General features: G+C 47.0%; 1 protein-coding gene across 5 annotated transcripts in view; it reads left to right on the top strand.

Moving 5' to 3' along the window:
• ARHGEF9 (Cdc42 guanine nucleotide exchange factor 9) overlaps positions 1-14,905 on the top strand; it is a 204,139-nt gene that overhangs the window by 53,821 nt on the left and 135,413 nt on the right. Inside the window, exon 1 of one of the 5 annotated variants that reach the window (XM_053273660.1) lies at positions 5,348-5,506. The exons of the other annotated variants lie outside the window; for them this stretch is intronic. Within the exon in view, the coding sequence (XP_053129635.1) occupies positions 5,477-5,506 (30 nt within the window). The 5' untranslated portion in view covers positions 5,348-5,476. Of the gene's footprint in view, positions 1-5,347; positions 5,507-14,905 lie in introns of those variants that run through there. 5 annotated transcript variants of the gene reach the window in all.

The raw sequence follows: 14,905 nt of genomic DNA, 5'->3' as shown, positions 1-14,905 counted from the left end.
TCACAAATTATGAGCAGAAGACCTTCTTGAAAGTGCCACTTCACATATCTTTTGTGCAAAATCTGTGTGGATGATTGTTTCCAGTATAACACTTTCTCATGAGGATTTCTCCATGTGAACAATTTATCATTGTTGCTTATCATACTTGAATCTTCCCTGTCCCCATTTTATTTGTTACAACAGCCACTGTGGGGGCTATTATGCTGAAAACCAGGGCATAAATGTAATATATAGATACAAAAATGCATACATTGGGGACTTCCAATCCAAGCCCAAACACTATGCATTGTTCTTTGTTTTGCCCAGTTCAGATCTTAGCATTCCTCTAGTGATGGTACTTGGCTGATTATAAAATGCCATTTGGTACCAAGGCAGTTCTGGAAATGCCTTTCCGTTAACCATGCTTTGCAAGCTCTTCTTGATCCCTTGGTCTTGGAGGGAATGGGTTGGTGTCCAGATTGTGTGATTTGGAGAAATGGCACATCACCAGTGGGCAAGTGCCAAAAGGTTGGCAGCTTTTAGCACAATTCTTCCCAAATAAACTCTGAATTAGTGCTGATCTGATCACACACACACACACACACACACACACCATCACAAGACAGGTTCAGGGAGTAGGATGGATGTAGTTGAGAAATGAGGTATATTTCTCAAGGTTTAGGGACTAGGGAGGTTCTTGCTCAATTTTTAAAATCTTGGAATTCAGTGAGAATGATGAAACATCACATCCAAATGTATTCTCAAGCTTTGGAGTCCTGAATGATCTAGTTTTGCTTTTGAAGTATAAACAACACATTAGAAATTGTGGTCCATCCACACAGTACGATTACTGGTCTGGGAAGGAGAGCTAGTCTTGTGGTAGCAAGCATGAATTGTCCCCTTTGCTAAAGCCCAGGCCTTGCCCTGGGCTTGCATTTGGATAAGAGAATACATATGAGCACTGTAAGATATTCTCCATAGGGGCCATAGCGCAGTAGTAGACCATCTTCATGCCTGCATGCAAAAAGTCTCAGGTTCACTCCTTGGAAGCATCTCCAGGTAGGTGACTCCTGCCTGCAACCTTGGAGAGTCACTGCCAGTCAGTGTAAACAGCACTGAGCTAGATAGACCAATGGCCTGGCTTCGTGTAAGACAGCTTCCTATGTTCCTGCATACTGCCTATATGGATTGACAGCAGCTCTCCAGGGTTGGGGGCAAGGCCGTTTCCTAGCCCTACCTGGAGATGTCAAGGATTGATCCTGGAGCACGTAAAACAGGGGCTGTGTTACTGAGCCCTGCCCCTCTCAAAAGACGCACATATATTTTTATTTCTTATTTATTTAACACATTTGTATTCTGCTCCAAATGCAATTCTCTGGGACTTCTGAATAAAGGATCTCAGATGGCTGAGCTGGGAGAGCCCTTTGCCCGAGTCCTTGGAGAGCCATTCCTCGAGTAGAAGGACCAACGCTCAGTATTTGGGATGAACTGTAACTCAGCAGAAGTTCCTGCCCCATACATGCATCCGGACTGTGATTCAATCCTTGGCATTGCTGATTGTTTAGCCCAGAGCTTAAAAGGAGGGATTCATCTGCTTTATCAGTTCCAAAACAAGTATGTAGCTCTAACTGCCAACCAAGCAGTGACCTGACTTGGTATATGGCAGATTCGTTTCTTCCTGTATATGTTGCATGGCAGGCATGCAGCCAGATCTGAGCAGCGTATTGTGATGTGGGTGGCAGAATGGTGTCTCATCTATGTACCGTAGCTTGGCAAAAAAAAGATGTTTAGGGAAATTCCTGACTTAAAATCCGGGCCATCTGGTAACTCAGAAGGGAGAAGACTCCAAAGGAGATAGGGCGGTCTCCTCCAGTCTGACAAGGAACTTGGGGGGCAGGGGCAGGACTCTGATATTGGAGGGAGTGGGAGAGCAGGGAACAGCAGGGAGTCCTGGTGCTCCATAAGAACAGCCCTGCCCATTCAGGCCCAAGGCCCATCTAGTGCAGTATCCTGTTTCCCACAGAGGCCCACCAGATGCCTCTGGGAAGCCCACAAGCAAGAGGTGATGAGGGCATTCTCTCTCTCGCGCGCGCGCACGCACGCACGTGCGCGGTTGCTCCCCTGCAACTGGTATTGAGAGGCATCTTGCCGCTGAGGCTGGAGGTGGCCTATAGCCACCTAGTAGCCATTGATAGACATGCCCTTCGTGACTTTGTCTAAGCCCCTTTTAAAAGCCATCCAGGCTGGTGGCTGTCACCATATCCCATGGCACAGAATTCCATATGTTAATTTTGCATGGTGTGAAAAAGTACTTCCTTTTGTCGGCCCTAAACTTCTTGGCTAACAGTTTCATGGGATGACACCCAGTTCTAGTGTTATGCAAGAGGGAGAAACATTTCTCTCTCTCCTCTCTCTCCACACTATGCATGACCTTATAGACGTCTATCATGTCTCTCTGCAGTCATCTTTTTTCTAAACTAAATGCCCCAGGTATTGGAGCCTTGCATGGTAAAGAAGGTGTTTTAGGCCCCTGATCATCTTGGTTGCCCTCTTCTGCACCTTCTCCAGTTCTATATAATGTCCTTTTTGAGGTGTGGTGACCAGAACTATATACAGTACTCAAAATGTGGCCACACCATAGATTTGTATAAGATCCTTATGATATTAGCTGTTTCATTTTCAATCCCATTCCTAATTATCCCTAGCATGGAATTGGCCTTTTCCACAGCTGCCAGACAGAGACGACACTTTCAATGAGCAGTGGACATGCTGTCCACCACAACCCTGAGATCCGTCTCCTGGTCAGTCACCGACAGCTCATATCTCATCAGTGTATATGTGAAGCTGGGTTTTTTTGTGCCCATATGCATCACTTTACACTTGCTAACATTGAACCACATTTGTCATTTTGTTGCCCACTCACCCAGCTTGGAGATATCCTTTTGGAGCTCCTCACAATCTGTTTTGGGTTTTAAAAGATAAAGTGTGCTGCAAGTTGATTTCAACTCCTGGCGCCCACAGAGCCATGTGGTTTTCTTTGGTAGAATACAGGAGGGGTTTACCCTTGCCTCCTCCTTCACAGTATGAGATGATGCCTTTCAGCATCTTCCTATATCGCTGCTGCCCAATACAGTAGCAGCGCGGATTCAAACCAGCAACCTTCTGCTTGTTAGTCAAGCATTTCCCGCTGTGCCACTTAAGGTGACATTTTGGGTTTTACTACCCTAAATAGTTTGGCGTCACCAAAAGATGCCAAATTTGGCCACCTCGCTGCTTAACCCAACTTCTAGATCATTTATGAATAAGTTAAACAAGAACTGGTCCCTGTGCATCTTCCTATATCGCTGCTGCCCGATATAGTAGCAGCGGGGATTTGAACCAGCAACCTTCTGCTTGTTAGTCAAGCATTTTGTGAAAACTCCATTGTGAAAACTCTCCATTTATACCTACCCTCTGTTTCCTGTCCTTCAACCAGTTAGCAATCCACACATGTCACCTTATCCCATGACTGCTAGGTTTTCTCAAGAGTCTTTGTTGAGGAACTTTGTTGAAAGTTTTTTGCAAGTCCAGGTATACGATGTCAACTGGATCATCTTTATCCACATGCCCTTTGACTCTCTCAAAGAACTCCAAAAGGTTGGTGAGGCAAGATTTTCGTTTTCAGAAGCCATGCTGGTTCTCACACAGTAGGTCCTGTTCTTCTATATGCTTAATAATTTTATCCTTGTGAATGCTTTCCGTCAATTTGCCCAGCACAGATGTTAAGCTAACCTTAGCTACTTTCCAGTCCTCCAGTACACAGCCTGATTGTAGAGATAAGTTACATATTTTTGCAAGGAGGTCGGCAATCACATTTGAGTGGATGCCAACTGGCCCTGGCAATTTGTTAATTTTTAATTTTTCCATACAGTTTAGAATGTCATCTCTCATCACCAATGTCTGATTCAGTTCTGCAACCTCTGTCACTGAAAAGTTTGGTTCAGGCACAGGTATACGTTCAGTATCCTCTGCCATGAAGACAGATGCAAAGAACTCATTTAGCTTCTCTGCAACCTCCATGTCCTCCTTAATAATCACTTTCACTCCCTCATCATCTGAGAGGCCAACCGCCTCCCCGGCAGGTTTCCTGCTTCTGATGTATTTAAAGAAGTGTTTGTTATCCCCCTTGATGCTTTTAGCTAAATGTTCCTCAAACTCTCTTTTTGCCTCCCTTATTGTCACCTTGCATTTCTTTTGCCAGAGTTTGTGTTCCTTTCTGTTCTCTTCATTTGGACAGGCCTTCCAATTTCAGAGGGAAGACTTCTCCTCCTTTGTGGCTTCCTTACTCTACCTGTTAGCTACGTTGGCATCCTCCTGGACTTAGTGATACCTTTCTTCCTTTTTGGTATACAGTCTAACTGGGCTTCTAGTATTGTGGTTTCAGATAAACTCCTTGCATTCTGGAGCAAAATGACTCTCTTGATTTTCGCTTTCAGCTTTCTTTTCACCATACTCCTTATTTTGGAGAAGTTTCCTCTTCTGAAGTTCAAAGTATCTGTGTTAGACTTCTTTGGTGATTCTCTCCGCACATATTTGCTGAATTGGATGGCACTATGGTCACTGTTCCCTAAAAGTTCCATGACATTTAGATCTCGCACCAAGTCATGTGCACCACTCTGGATTGAGTCCAAGGTCACCTTCTCTCTGATTGGTTCCATGACCAGCTCTTCTAAGGCGCAGCTTATGGTTGTCCCTGGCAACATCTCCAAGTAGGGCCAGGAAAGTCCTTTCCCCAGAGCTACTGCCTAGACATAGCATAGACAGTAGTGAACCAGGTGGCCCCACCCATGGCCTGCCTAAGGAAAAGCAGGGCTGTGTCTTCCTGTTTGCTAAGAACTGGTGGTTCCCTGCCTCTCCCCCAAAGATCAGCACAAAGCCAAACCGCTGGCTGTGAGTGCAAACAGATTTTGCTGACTCTGCTCATTGGGGAGATCCCTTAGCAAAAAGGGTGGGAGGGGGAGAGAGAGCCTTCAAGCAGCAGAGCAAAGAGGAGGGGTTCGGAGGAAGAGAGAGGATTATACATGCCACTTGGGTTTATGTATTTATTTAATTTACCAAAAAAAAAACACAAAAACCCACCACCACCATTCCCTCTTCCTCCCTCCCACCTTCCCTTGAGCATACCCAGTTTTCCAGCACAGGTTGTGGAGTGGGGGTGGTGGGGGGGAGAAGCCAAGGAGAGAGGGGGAGAGAGGGCGGCGGGGGGGGATCCTCCTGCCCCGGGCTGCTCCCAACAAAGACCGAACTTCCCAGGCAACAAAGAGGCGGCTCTTCTCTGCTGCTTGCTGGACTAAGGGACGGCGGCTTGAAGGGGGCGGGCAGGCTGAGCAGGGGGCTCCTTCCTCCCCCTTGCAGCCGCTCCGGCCGGGCGGGCAGATTGCTCTGGGCGCTCCCTCTGGGCTCTCCCCGCTCCGACAGCAGCTCCCGCTAACACCCGCCGGACAGCCTTCCAAGGAAGATGCAGTGCCTGAGGAATGGAGCCGGCATGGTGAGTTCAGGTCGCGCCGCCCGCAGGACTCTGGCGAAGGGGCCCGCGCCCCGTCTTCCTCCCGGCCCCGCCGCCACTCGCTGCCTCCGCCGACTCTCTCTGGCTTTGATGGGTGTAGCCATTTTAGGGATGCTCTTGGACAAAAGGCGTGAGAAGAGGCGGCGGAGGAGGGTGGGAAGGGAAGCCAGAGGAATGGGGCAACCTTCCGGAGCGGAGGGTGGGCGGCCTTCGGGAAGGACAGGTGCCCGCGTGGGGAGAGGGGCGCCCCTTCTCAGGTGTGGGCTGGCAGGCAGAAGGGGTCCTGCCCGCCCAGGGGAGAGGAGGCGGAGGCGGCAGCACGGGGGGAGACAGGAAAGGCTCCTCGCGCGCCGGCAGCCGTGCGGAGACCAGCGGAGCCGTCCGGATCTGTGGCGGCGGCAGAGGAGCAGAGCGAGGGCTCCCTCCTTGGAAAGAGGCTCCTGAGGTTTCTGCTGCAGGGCCGGGCCAGCCCAGCGCCCCGGCTGGAGGGCAGGCGGCGCCTGGGCCAGAGGGGCGAACATTCGCCACAGAAACAGGAGCGGGCTGGCCCCGGCTGGCTTCCTCCCTGGGTTGGGTGTCCCTCCCGGAGAGAGCGAGCGAGCAACTGGGGGGCGATTTAGGTAGAGACCGAGACTGGAGTTGGGGAGGGAGCGCCCGCCTGCCCGCCCGCCCCCTGCACTCTTGGCCAAGGGAGGCCCGGTCCCTGGACCACCCAGTAGCTTCCCAGCTGAAGGAGTCCACCCCCGTTTGTGCCCGCGTGCCCTGATTTCCAGCTTAAATGTGTCGTCTGGTTGCAAATCAAATGTGCGCATGTTAATTGCAGGGAGACAGACACGGCCGTTTGCTCCGATCTCGTGCTCCTCGGAGGGCGCCGGCCCCGCTTTGCAGCTGGAGCTGCAAAGATGGGCTCCCCTGCCTTTGTCTGCCATGTGCCCGGTCCTCTGCGGACTCCACTAGCCTTTCTGCCCCTGCAGCATCCCCGCGGTGGCTGCTGCAGGGGTGAGCAAGGAACCCCTTTGCAAGGGCAGGGTGAAACAAAGCCTCGCCTGGCCCTGTGGCTGTTCTTCCAAGAAAGGGCAGCTTGTACACAGGTGGGTGCACATTGGCCCCCGTTCTTGCGAAACACTGCTGGTCTTCGGGTAGCAAGCATGAATTGTCCCCTTTGCTAAGCAGGGTCTGCCCTGGTTGCATTTGAATGGGAGGCTACTTGTGTGAGCATTGGAAGATGTTTCCCCTTTGGGCAGGGGGCCACTCCGGGAAGAGCATCTGCAGGTTCCAAGTTCCCTCCCTGGCAGTATCTCCAAGATTCCTGCCTGCAACCTTGGAGAAGCCACTGCCCATCTGTGTAGACAATACTGAGCGAGAGGGACCAATGGTCTGACTCGGCAGAAGGCAGCTTCCTATGTTCCTAGGCAGCACTGGATGCACCTGTGGTTTGAATCATGAGCCTTCAGTCTGAGGGGTGGCTGTGTCTTTGTGTGTGGGTTTTTGCGTGTGTGCCTTGCTAAAGCGTTGTGCTCTCCATCTCCCTGCACCCATTCCCCTCCACCCACACATCCACCCCATGCCTCCCCCACATGCACAGAACATAATATTCCAACGACAAGCCCCTTTCCTTGTTCCCACGCTTTGCCTCAGCAACCACCCCAAGCTGTGCTGTGCCGCTTTGCCTGGTAACATTTTCAGGGGATGCTCGCATGAGAGAAACGGTGGTGGAGGAAATCTGTTTCTCCTCCTCTGTGATGTGGGGGAAGGTGGGGGCAGGTGTAATGGAACAGAATGAGGAATTGAATCTGTTCCCTACCTGTCCTCGCTGCCTCTTTCTTTCTGTTTGCTGGAGCATTGTAGTTTTGACTGAGAACTCTCAACTCTAAAAATAGGGGAGCTGTGAACAACTCCAGGCAGCAAGCCGGCTAAATTCATCATGACTGGGTCCTGTTGGAATTAGTAGGACCGAAGTTAGTCACTCTGGCCCCTGATTTTGTGAATTATGGAAGCCATAGAGATGACAATCTAATTCACAGCGAGTTTAAGCTTGGTCTGAATTTGCTATTAATATCTAGAAGATGGAGGGGGGGAGAGAGAGAGAGAGAGAGAACTTGCTTTCATGCCCATCATGAGAGAAACAGTTAACACTACCTAGTATATTAGGGGATGGAGAGCCAGTGCCATAGTGAGCATGAATTCTCCTCTTTGCTTAGCTAGGTTTGCCTTGATTTGCATTTGGGTGAGTGACTACTGATATTCCCCCTTAGGGGATGAGGCTGCAGCTCCATGGTAGAGCATGTGCTAGCATGCAGAAGGTCCCAGGTTCAGTCCCTGGTAGCATCTCCAGGTAGGCCTGGGAAAGACCCTTTCCTGAAATGTTAGAGTGCTACTGCAACCCTAACCCTTTATCAGCAAATAAGGCTACGAACCTATGCATCTTGAGTAACTCCTATTGAGTTATTTAGGACTTCTGAGTAAGCATGCTTAAGATTGCTCTCTAAAACACCATTTAACTGCACAATAGTACAGACTGTATTGAATTTAGATTTCCCCATACCTTTACAAGCTCAATCCTTACAAAAATTGGGCTCTTACAGCTCTTCTTGAGGATTTCCTATTACCATGTTCTTGCCCTTCCTTCCTTCCTTCCTTCCTTCCTTCCTTCCTTCCTTCCTTCCTTCCTTCCTTCCTTCCTTCCTTCCCCCTTACTCTATTGATGCATCTATCTAAAATTATCATATATTGATGCATCTATCTAAAATGTTTTTTTAAAAAAATGCAAAGTTAATCCTAGAATATTGCTGCGAAATGTTATATGCCAACGCACCATAGCAAAGGCCAAGTGCAACTCTGGGAGTAAGTGAGTTAATAATAAATATCTTCTTGCGGCACACCCAGAGGTGCACCTAGGTAATTTTGGAGCCTAGACCTAAAGGGCTTTGGAGGCCCCTGCAAATCAAACATCGTCATGCTTGGCCAGGCAACCACACCACCAAGGACAGACTAAAAAGGATCTGGGGGCCCTCAGGGGTTGTGGAGGCCCTGAACTTCAGCCCCGAAGTCCAGGGGTAAGAGCACCTCTGGGCACACCAAGGCAGTGCACTAATATTCTCACTGGGGATGCTGTTTGGATGGAAATATTGGACTGTGGTGGAAGGTCAGCACCACACTGTACATTGTACAGTGTACACTGATTCTCATTGGAGATTCCATCCATTCACTCCCATCGATGCTACCTCTGCTGTGAGGATCGAGCAGCCTGCCTCAACTGGGAGGCGGCGAGCTGACATTGAAGGATGGAGACACAGCTGTAGTTGAGTGGAAGAGCATCTGCTTGCATTCAGGAGGTCCCAGGCTCAATACCTAGCAGTATCTCCAAGTAGGGCTTGGCAAGACTCCTGCCTGAAACTTGGGTGTGCTTACCTGGGAGTAAGTTTGAGAAAGAAGCTTTTTCTTCCTCCCACATTATGTGAGAGACTTCAGATTTTGCAGAGCATGGTCTAAACCCAGTGGCACATGATGCAGCCCCCTTGCTGAAGCTAAGCAGCCCTTGGTGTGGCCAGTGTCTGGATGGGAGACCCATGTATGCCAACTACTTTGCAGGTAGAAAGGTTCAATTCCTGGCAGCATCTCCAGGTAGGGCTGGGGAAGACTGCTGTCTGAAACCTTGGAGGAGCTGCTGCCAGTCTGGGTAGACAATCTTGAGCTAGACAGACCAATGATTTGACTGTTTAAGGGAGCTTCCTATGTTCCTATGATAACATAGTATCAGTTACTCAGTGTAGTATTATATTTTCACCATGTTCTGTTATATATAACATTTCTATACCACGCCATACCAGTCTCGTGGCAGTTTACAAAACAAATGATAAAACCAGAAATAACACCAAATTAAAACAGTTATTAAAAATTAGAACAATTTAAAACAGCAGAATGGAATCAAAACCAACTTACAGCTGATCAAAGGCTTGATGAAATAAATTCATATTGTGTGCTCTTTTAAAACCTAGAGGTGGGGGAGCTCATTTCATTAATTCATTATTTGATTTATATACCACCCTTCCAAAAATGGCTCAGGGCAGTTTACAGCAAAATAAAAATAATTAAAATCAATTAAAAATTAAATCAAAGCTAAATCAATAAAACAGTTAAAATCATTTAAACATTAAAAACATTAACATTAAAATTATGTAAAACCCAACATGAAAAGTATGAAAAGAATACATCTAATTAAAATCCTGGGTGAACAAATATGTCTTCAGTGCCTTTTTAAAAGTTGCCAGAGATGGGGAGGCTCTTATCTCAACAGGGAGCACATTCCAAAGCCCAGGGCAGCAACAGAGAAAGCCCATCCCCAAGTAGCCACTAGACAAGCTGGTGGCAACCATAGATGAACCTCTCCAGAAGATCTCAACGGGCGATGGGGCTCATGGTAAAGAAGATGTTTTCATAAAATGAGAACCTCTTATATATGACGGGGTTGCTAGTCTTTAGTCCCCGGATGTTCTTGGACTAGAACTCCCATAATCCCCAGCCACAGTAGTTGAAGGATGGGATGGGGGTGATGAGAGTCGTAGTTAATTTTTTTTTTAAAAGAATGCCTGAGAACCCCTGATGTATGAGAAATGAAGAGTTGTCTTTTTTCAAAACCATCTGCAAAAATCGCAGTTCTGTACACCTTAACAGCAAGAGCCCAAGTTATCTTAAGGACTACCTTTCCCTGTATGAATCTGTTAGCCTTGAGGTCCTGCTTTCTGGCCCATCCTTACTGGAGATTTGATTGGAGATTTGTACCCTGGACGGTACGGTACCAGGGACAGGTCTTTCTCTGTGATGGCACCACATTTGTGGAATTCCCTCCCTCTGCTGATCTGACAGGCTCCATCTTTTCCCCTTTTCAGACAGGCTCTCAAAATATTTTATTTCAACTAGGTCTTACATCACTGCACTGCTTTAAATTATTGTATCCAGTTTCATGTCAGTATTTTCTTTTTAGTCTTTTGTGATTTCTGATTAACTATTTCATCTTGTATGCCACTTGTATGTTATATTAAACCCCCCAAATTAAATATTAAGCACCCTGCTAATAGTTCAGAATATGTTTAATTGATGTCATCAGGATGAATCAACTAAATTTAACTCTAGATTTTACCATTTTTAAGCAGCTATAGGTCAGCAACATCCCGCCCCCCAGCTGTTAATCAGGATTAGAGCATGGATAAAGTTTTCAGGTCAACCCCCCAGTATATCCAGGTGAAGGGATCTCATGTAGCAGAGCTAGGAGAGATTTCTCTCTGAACCTCTGGAGAAGCCACTGCCATTCTGAGTAGACCATATTTGGCTAGATGGATAAATGGTCTGACTCAGTGAGCCCTTTCTCATGATCGAATGCAAGGGCTGGCGGGCAGGCAGTGGGGCAGGCAGCAGAAGCTCCCCTTCCCCTCACACGTGGAGTTGCTGGGCGTGTGAATTGTGCACTCATGGTCCACAGCTGCCACGGGCAGTGTGGAGGTGTGGGGGTCCAGACATATCATCTCGGCCCCCAGAAATCCCACAAGGCACCATGCAAGTGCATGCTGCAATGTGGGGATCTCCAGAGCGACGGGCAAGCTCCCTTAACCTCATTTTTACAGCCCGGCTTCTTAGCTGAGTTTACCACCGAGGCATCACCGCACGGCATCAACCATCACTGCAAGGCATCAACCACCGCACGGCTCCCGGTGGTTCCCATGGGCAGCCAAGGCCTGACTTAGCTGCCCTAGCCTGTTCTTGGCCGCTCGTGAGAACAGCTTCAGTGTAAGGACATAAGAAAAGCCCTGCTGGGTGAGGACAAAGGCCCATCTAGCCCAGCACTGTGCTTCATGCAGCGGTCAATCAGGTTCATCAGGGAAGCCTGCAAGCAGGGCAAAGAGAGCAACCGCTCCTTCCTGTTGGTGTCCCCCAGCAGTGTTCAGGGGCATGTTTCCTTTCATCCTGATGGAAATATACAGCTATCCAGGGCACTTTCCAGGTTACACTTTGCAACGGGGTCATGACAAACCTCTGAAGTCTGCTTCCACACTTCCTGTATTGTGACACCGCAGTCCCTACGCTGACAGCAAGGCGCCGTTCAGATTTCCAATGCCTTGTTTCACATTTAATCACTGCAATATAGTGCTATAACGTCGTATATCCGGCGTAAAAGAAGTTGTGGTTTTCTGGGTTGTTAGTTTTTGTGAGACTGCTCCCCCTGCTGGGCGCTTTGCTATTTACGTTTTGAATGCGATTTGCCTGGATGGAAGCATTTTGCTGCTGTTGAGCAACAATTTGGAAAGCACCCAGGCTAGGAGCCATTGATAGTCCTATTCTCCATGAATTTGTTCAGTCCCTTTACAAGAACATATAGATTGGTGTCCATCACCACATCTGGCAGAAGTGAATTCCATAGTTTAACTGCATGTTGTGTAAAGAAGTACATAAGTAAGGCAGATTCCATGCCAGGCCAAGCTTGGGCTTCTGTAGAAGCATGGATCCAGGAAGAACACAGTGCTCTGTTAGTTCCAAGAGAAAAGGGGTCAGGACCATGGATAGTTCCAAGCAGGCAATGAAGAGAGCTGGATGTTGCTCCAGCTGATGATTGGAACCAACTGCTGCAGGCTTGTGCTCTTGAGATATGGTGAAGTAACTGGCTGTGGTTCCCTGGTTTTCCTTTTTTGGAAGGTCCCACAGCACAGGATTGCCTGGTGTCTGTGTCATGGGGTCTTCCCACCCTGTCTCTTTCTGAGCTGCCTACTCCTCTCCCAGGTGGTGGTGGTGTCCTTGCATTTGGGGTCATGATACTTTCATAGGTTTAATACATACATTAAATGCAACCTTAGTGGCTTTGGGTTTGAGTGAATGATGGCAGAGATCACAAGCCTCTCCATCCTACCCCTGCTGCAAGACAAGCATAGTTGTAATTAATTAAGGAGAGCTTCAAGGTGGAGCAAACGATGCATGTTCCAGTCCCAGGATAAATCGTCTTCTTATTATTATTTATGTATTTATTTACACAGTCAGATGCGTGTTATTGACTGGTTTGTTTTATCCAGACACCGAGTCCTTCCCAAGGACCTGGGATGGCTGAATTTTATCATCAATACTGTTGGTTATTATAGATATCGTCGCAAAATATAGGCTGTTCCCAGGAAAGTTGCTTTTTGTAATTGGCTGATGGTGATTTCTGTGGCCCCCATGGTGTTGAGGTGCTCTTCAAGTTGTTTTGGAATTGCACCTAGGGTGGCAATTACCGCTAGGATTATTTTGGTCTTTTTCTGCCACAGCCTTTCAATTTCAATTTGTAGATCTTTGTATTTGGTGATTTTTTTTCTATTTCTTTTTCTTCTATTCTGCTATCCCCTGGTATTGCTATGTCGATTATTTTGACTGGTTTTTCTTTCTTCTCGACTACAGTTATATCTGGTGTATTGTGTGGCAGATGTTTGTTTGTAGTCAAAAGGCCCATAATATTTTTGCATCTTCATTTTCTACATCTTTTTCAATTTTATGGTCCCACCAATTTTTGGCTACAGGTAGCTTGTATTTTTTGCAGATGTTCCAGTGTATCATCCCTGCTACCTTGTCATGTCTTTGTTTGTAGTCAGTCTGTATGATCTTTTTACAACAGCTGATTAGGTGGTCCACGGTTTCATCTGCTTCTTTACAAAGGCGGAACTTGCTGTTTGTTGGAAAAATTTTCAACTTTTGCTCTTATTGCATTTGTTCTTAGTGCCTGTTCTTGTGCAGCCAGTATTAAACCCTCTGTTTCTTTCTTCAAGTTGCCATTCTTAAGCCATTGCCAGGTCTTGGTGATGTCTGATTTTCCACTTATATTGTGCAAGTATTGACCATGCAGTGGCTTATTTTTCCATTTTTCTGCTCGGTTCTTGGCCTGCTTTGTTTCACTGGTGTTGAATAGTTTCGCATTATTGACCATTTTAAGTGCATCTTCTTCACTGTCATTGATATATTCTTCAAGGCCTCTTTTCTCCTCCTCTACTGTTTGATGGACTTGTAGCATTCCTCTTCCACCTGAGCTGCGAGGGAGGTATAGCCTATTGACATCACTGCGGGGGTGCAGAGCATGATTGATGGTCATTATTTTCCTGGTGTTATGGTCTTGCGTCTCTAGCTCTAGATTGTAAGACCAGGAAAATAATGACCATCAATCATGCTCTGCACCCCCCACAGTGATGTAGATAGGCATAACAACAACAACAACAACAACAAGTGCTGCCTTTGTAAAGAAGCAGATGAAACCGTGGACCACCTAATCAGTTGTTGTAAAAAGATCGCACAGACTTACTACAAACAAAGGCATGACAAAGTAGCAGGGATGATACACTGGAACATCTGCAAAAAATACAAGCTACCTGTAGCCAAACATTGGTGGGACCATAAAATTGAAAAAGTTGTAGAAAATGAAGATGTAAAAATATTATGGGACTTCCGACTACAAACAGACAAACATCTGCCACACAATACAACAGATATCACTGTAGTTGAGAAGAAAGAAAAACAAATCAAAATAATCGACATAGCAATACCAGGGGATAGCAGAATAGAAGAAAAAGAAATAGAAAAAATCACCAAATACAAAGATCTACAAATTGAAATTGAAAGGCTGTGGCAGAAAAAGACCAAATAATCCCAGTGGTCATTGGCGCCCTGGGTGCAGTCCCAAAAGACCTTGAAGAGCACCTCAACACCATAGGGGCCACAGAAATCACCATCAGCCAATTACAAAAAGCAGGCTTTACTGGGAACAGCCTATATTCTGCGACGATATCTATAACAATTGACAATAAAATTCTGGCATCCCAGGTCCTTGGGAAGGACTCGATGTCTGGATAAAACAAACCAGTCAATAACACCTGTCTGACTGTGTAAAATAATAATAAATAATACATTTTATATCCTGCTCTTCCTCCAAGGAGCCCAGAGCGGTGTACTACATACTTAAGTTTCTCCTCACAACAAACCTGTGAAGTAGGTTAGGCTGAGAGAGAAGTGACTGGCCCAGAGTCACCCAGCAAGTATCATGGCTGAATGGGGATTTGAACTTGGGTCTCCCTGGTCCTAGGACAGCATTCTAACCACTACACCACACTGTCCCTCTTAGATGTTCTTCTAGTTCAGCCATCATTTAGAAGAAGTGGAAGTTGGGACAGAGCAAACCCACAGAACAATATTGGACTGAGAAATGTGCTCATTTCGATCTGAAGCCCGCTGCACTTCTCTCTCTCTCTCTCTCTCTCTCTCTTTCCTGTACTCTGCTGTTTAATGGCTGAGTACACTGGTGTCCATCCCTTTTCGAAACAATTGGAGCTTTGCCTATTCAGACCAACTTCCCATGAGGGTATTTTTACATGCATC

This window comes from Hemicordylus capensis, chromosome 11 (assembly GCF_027244095.1).
Source record: "Hemicordylus capensis ecotype Gifberg chromosome 11, rHemCap1.1.pri, whole genome shotgun sequence".
NCBI classification, from domain to species: Eukaryota; Metazoa; Chordata; class Lepidosauria; order Squamata; family Cordylidae; genus Hemicordylus; species Hemicordylus capensis.
This window is presented reverse-complemented; position numbering and strand designations above follow the sequence as displayed.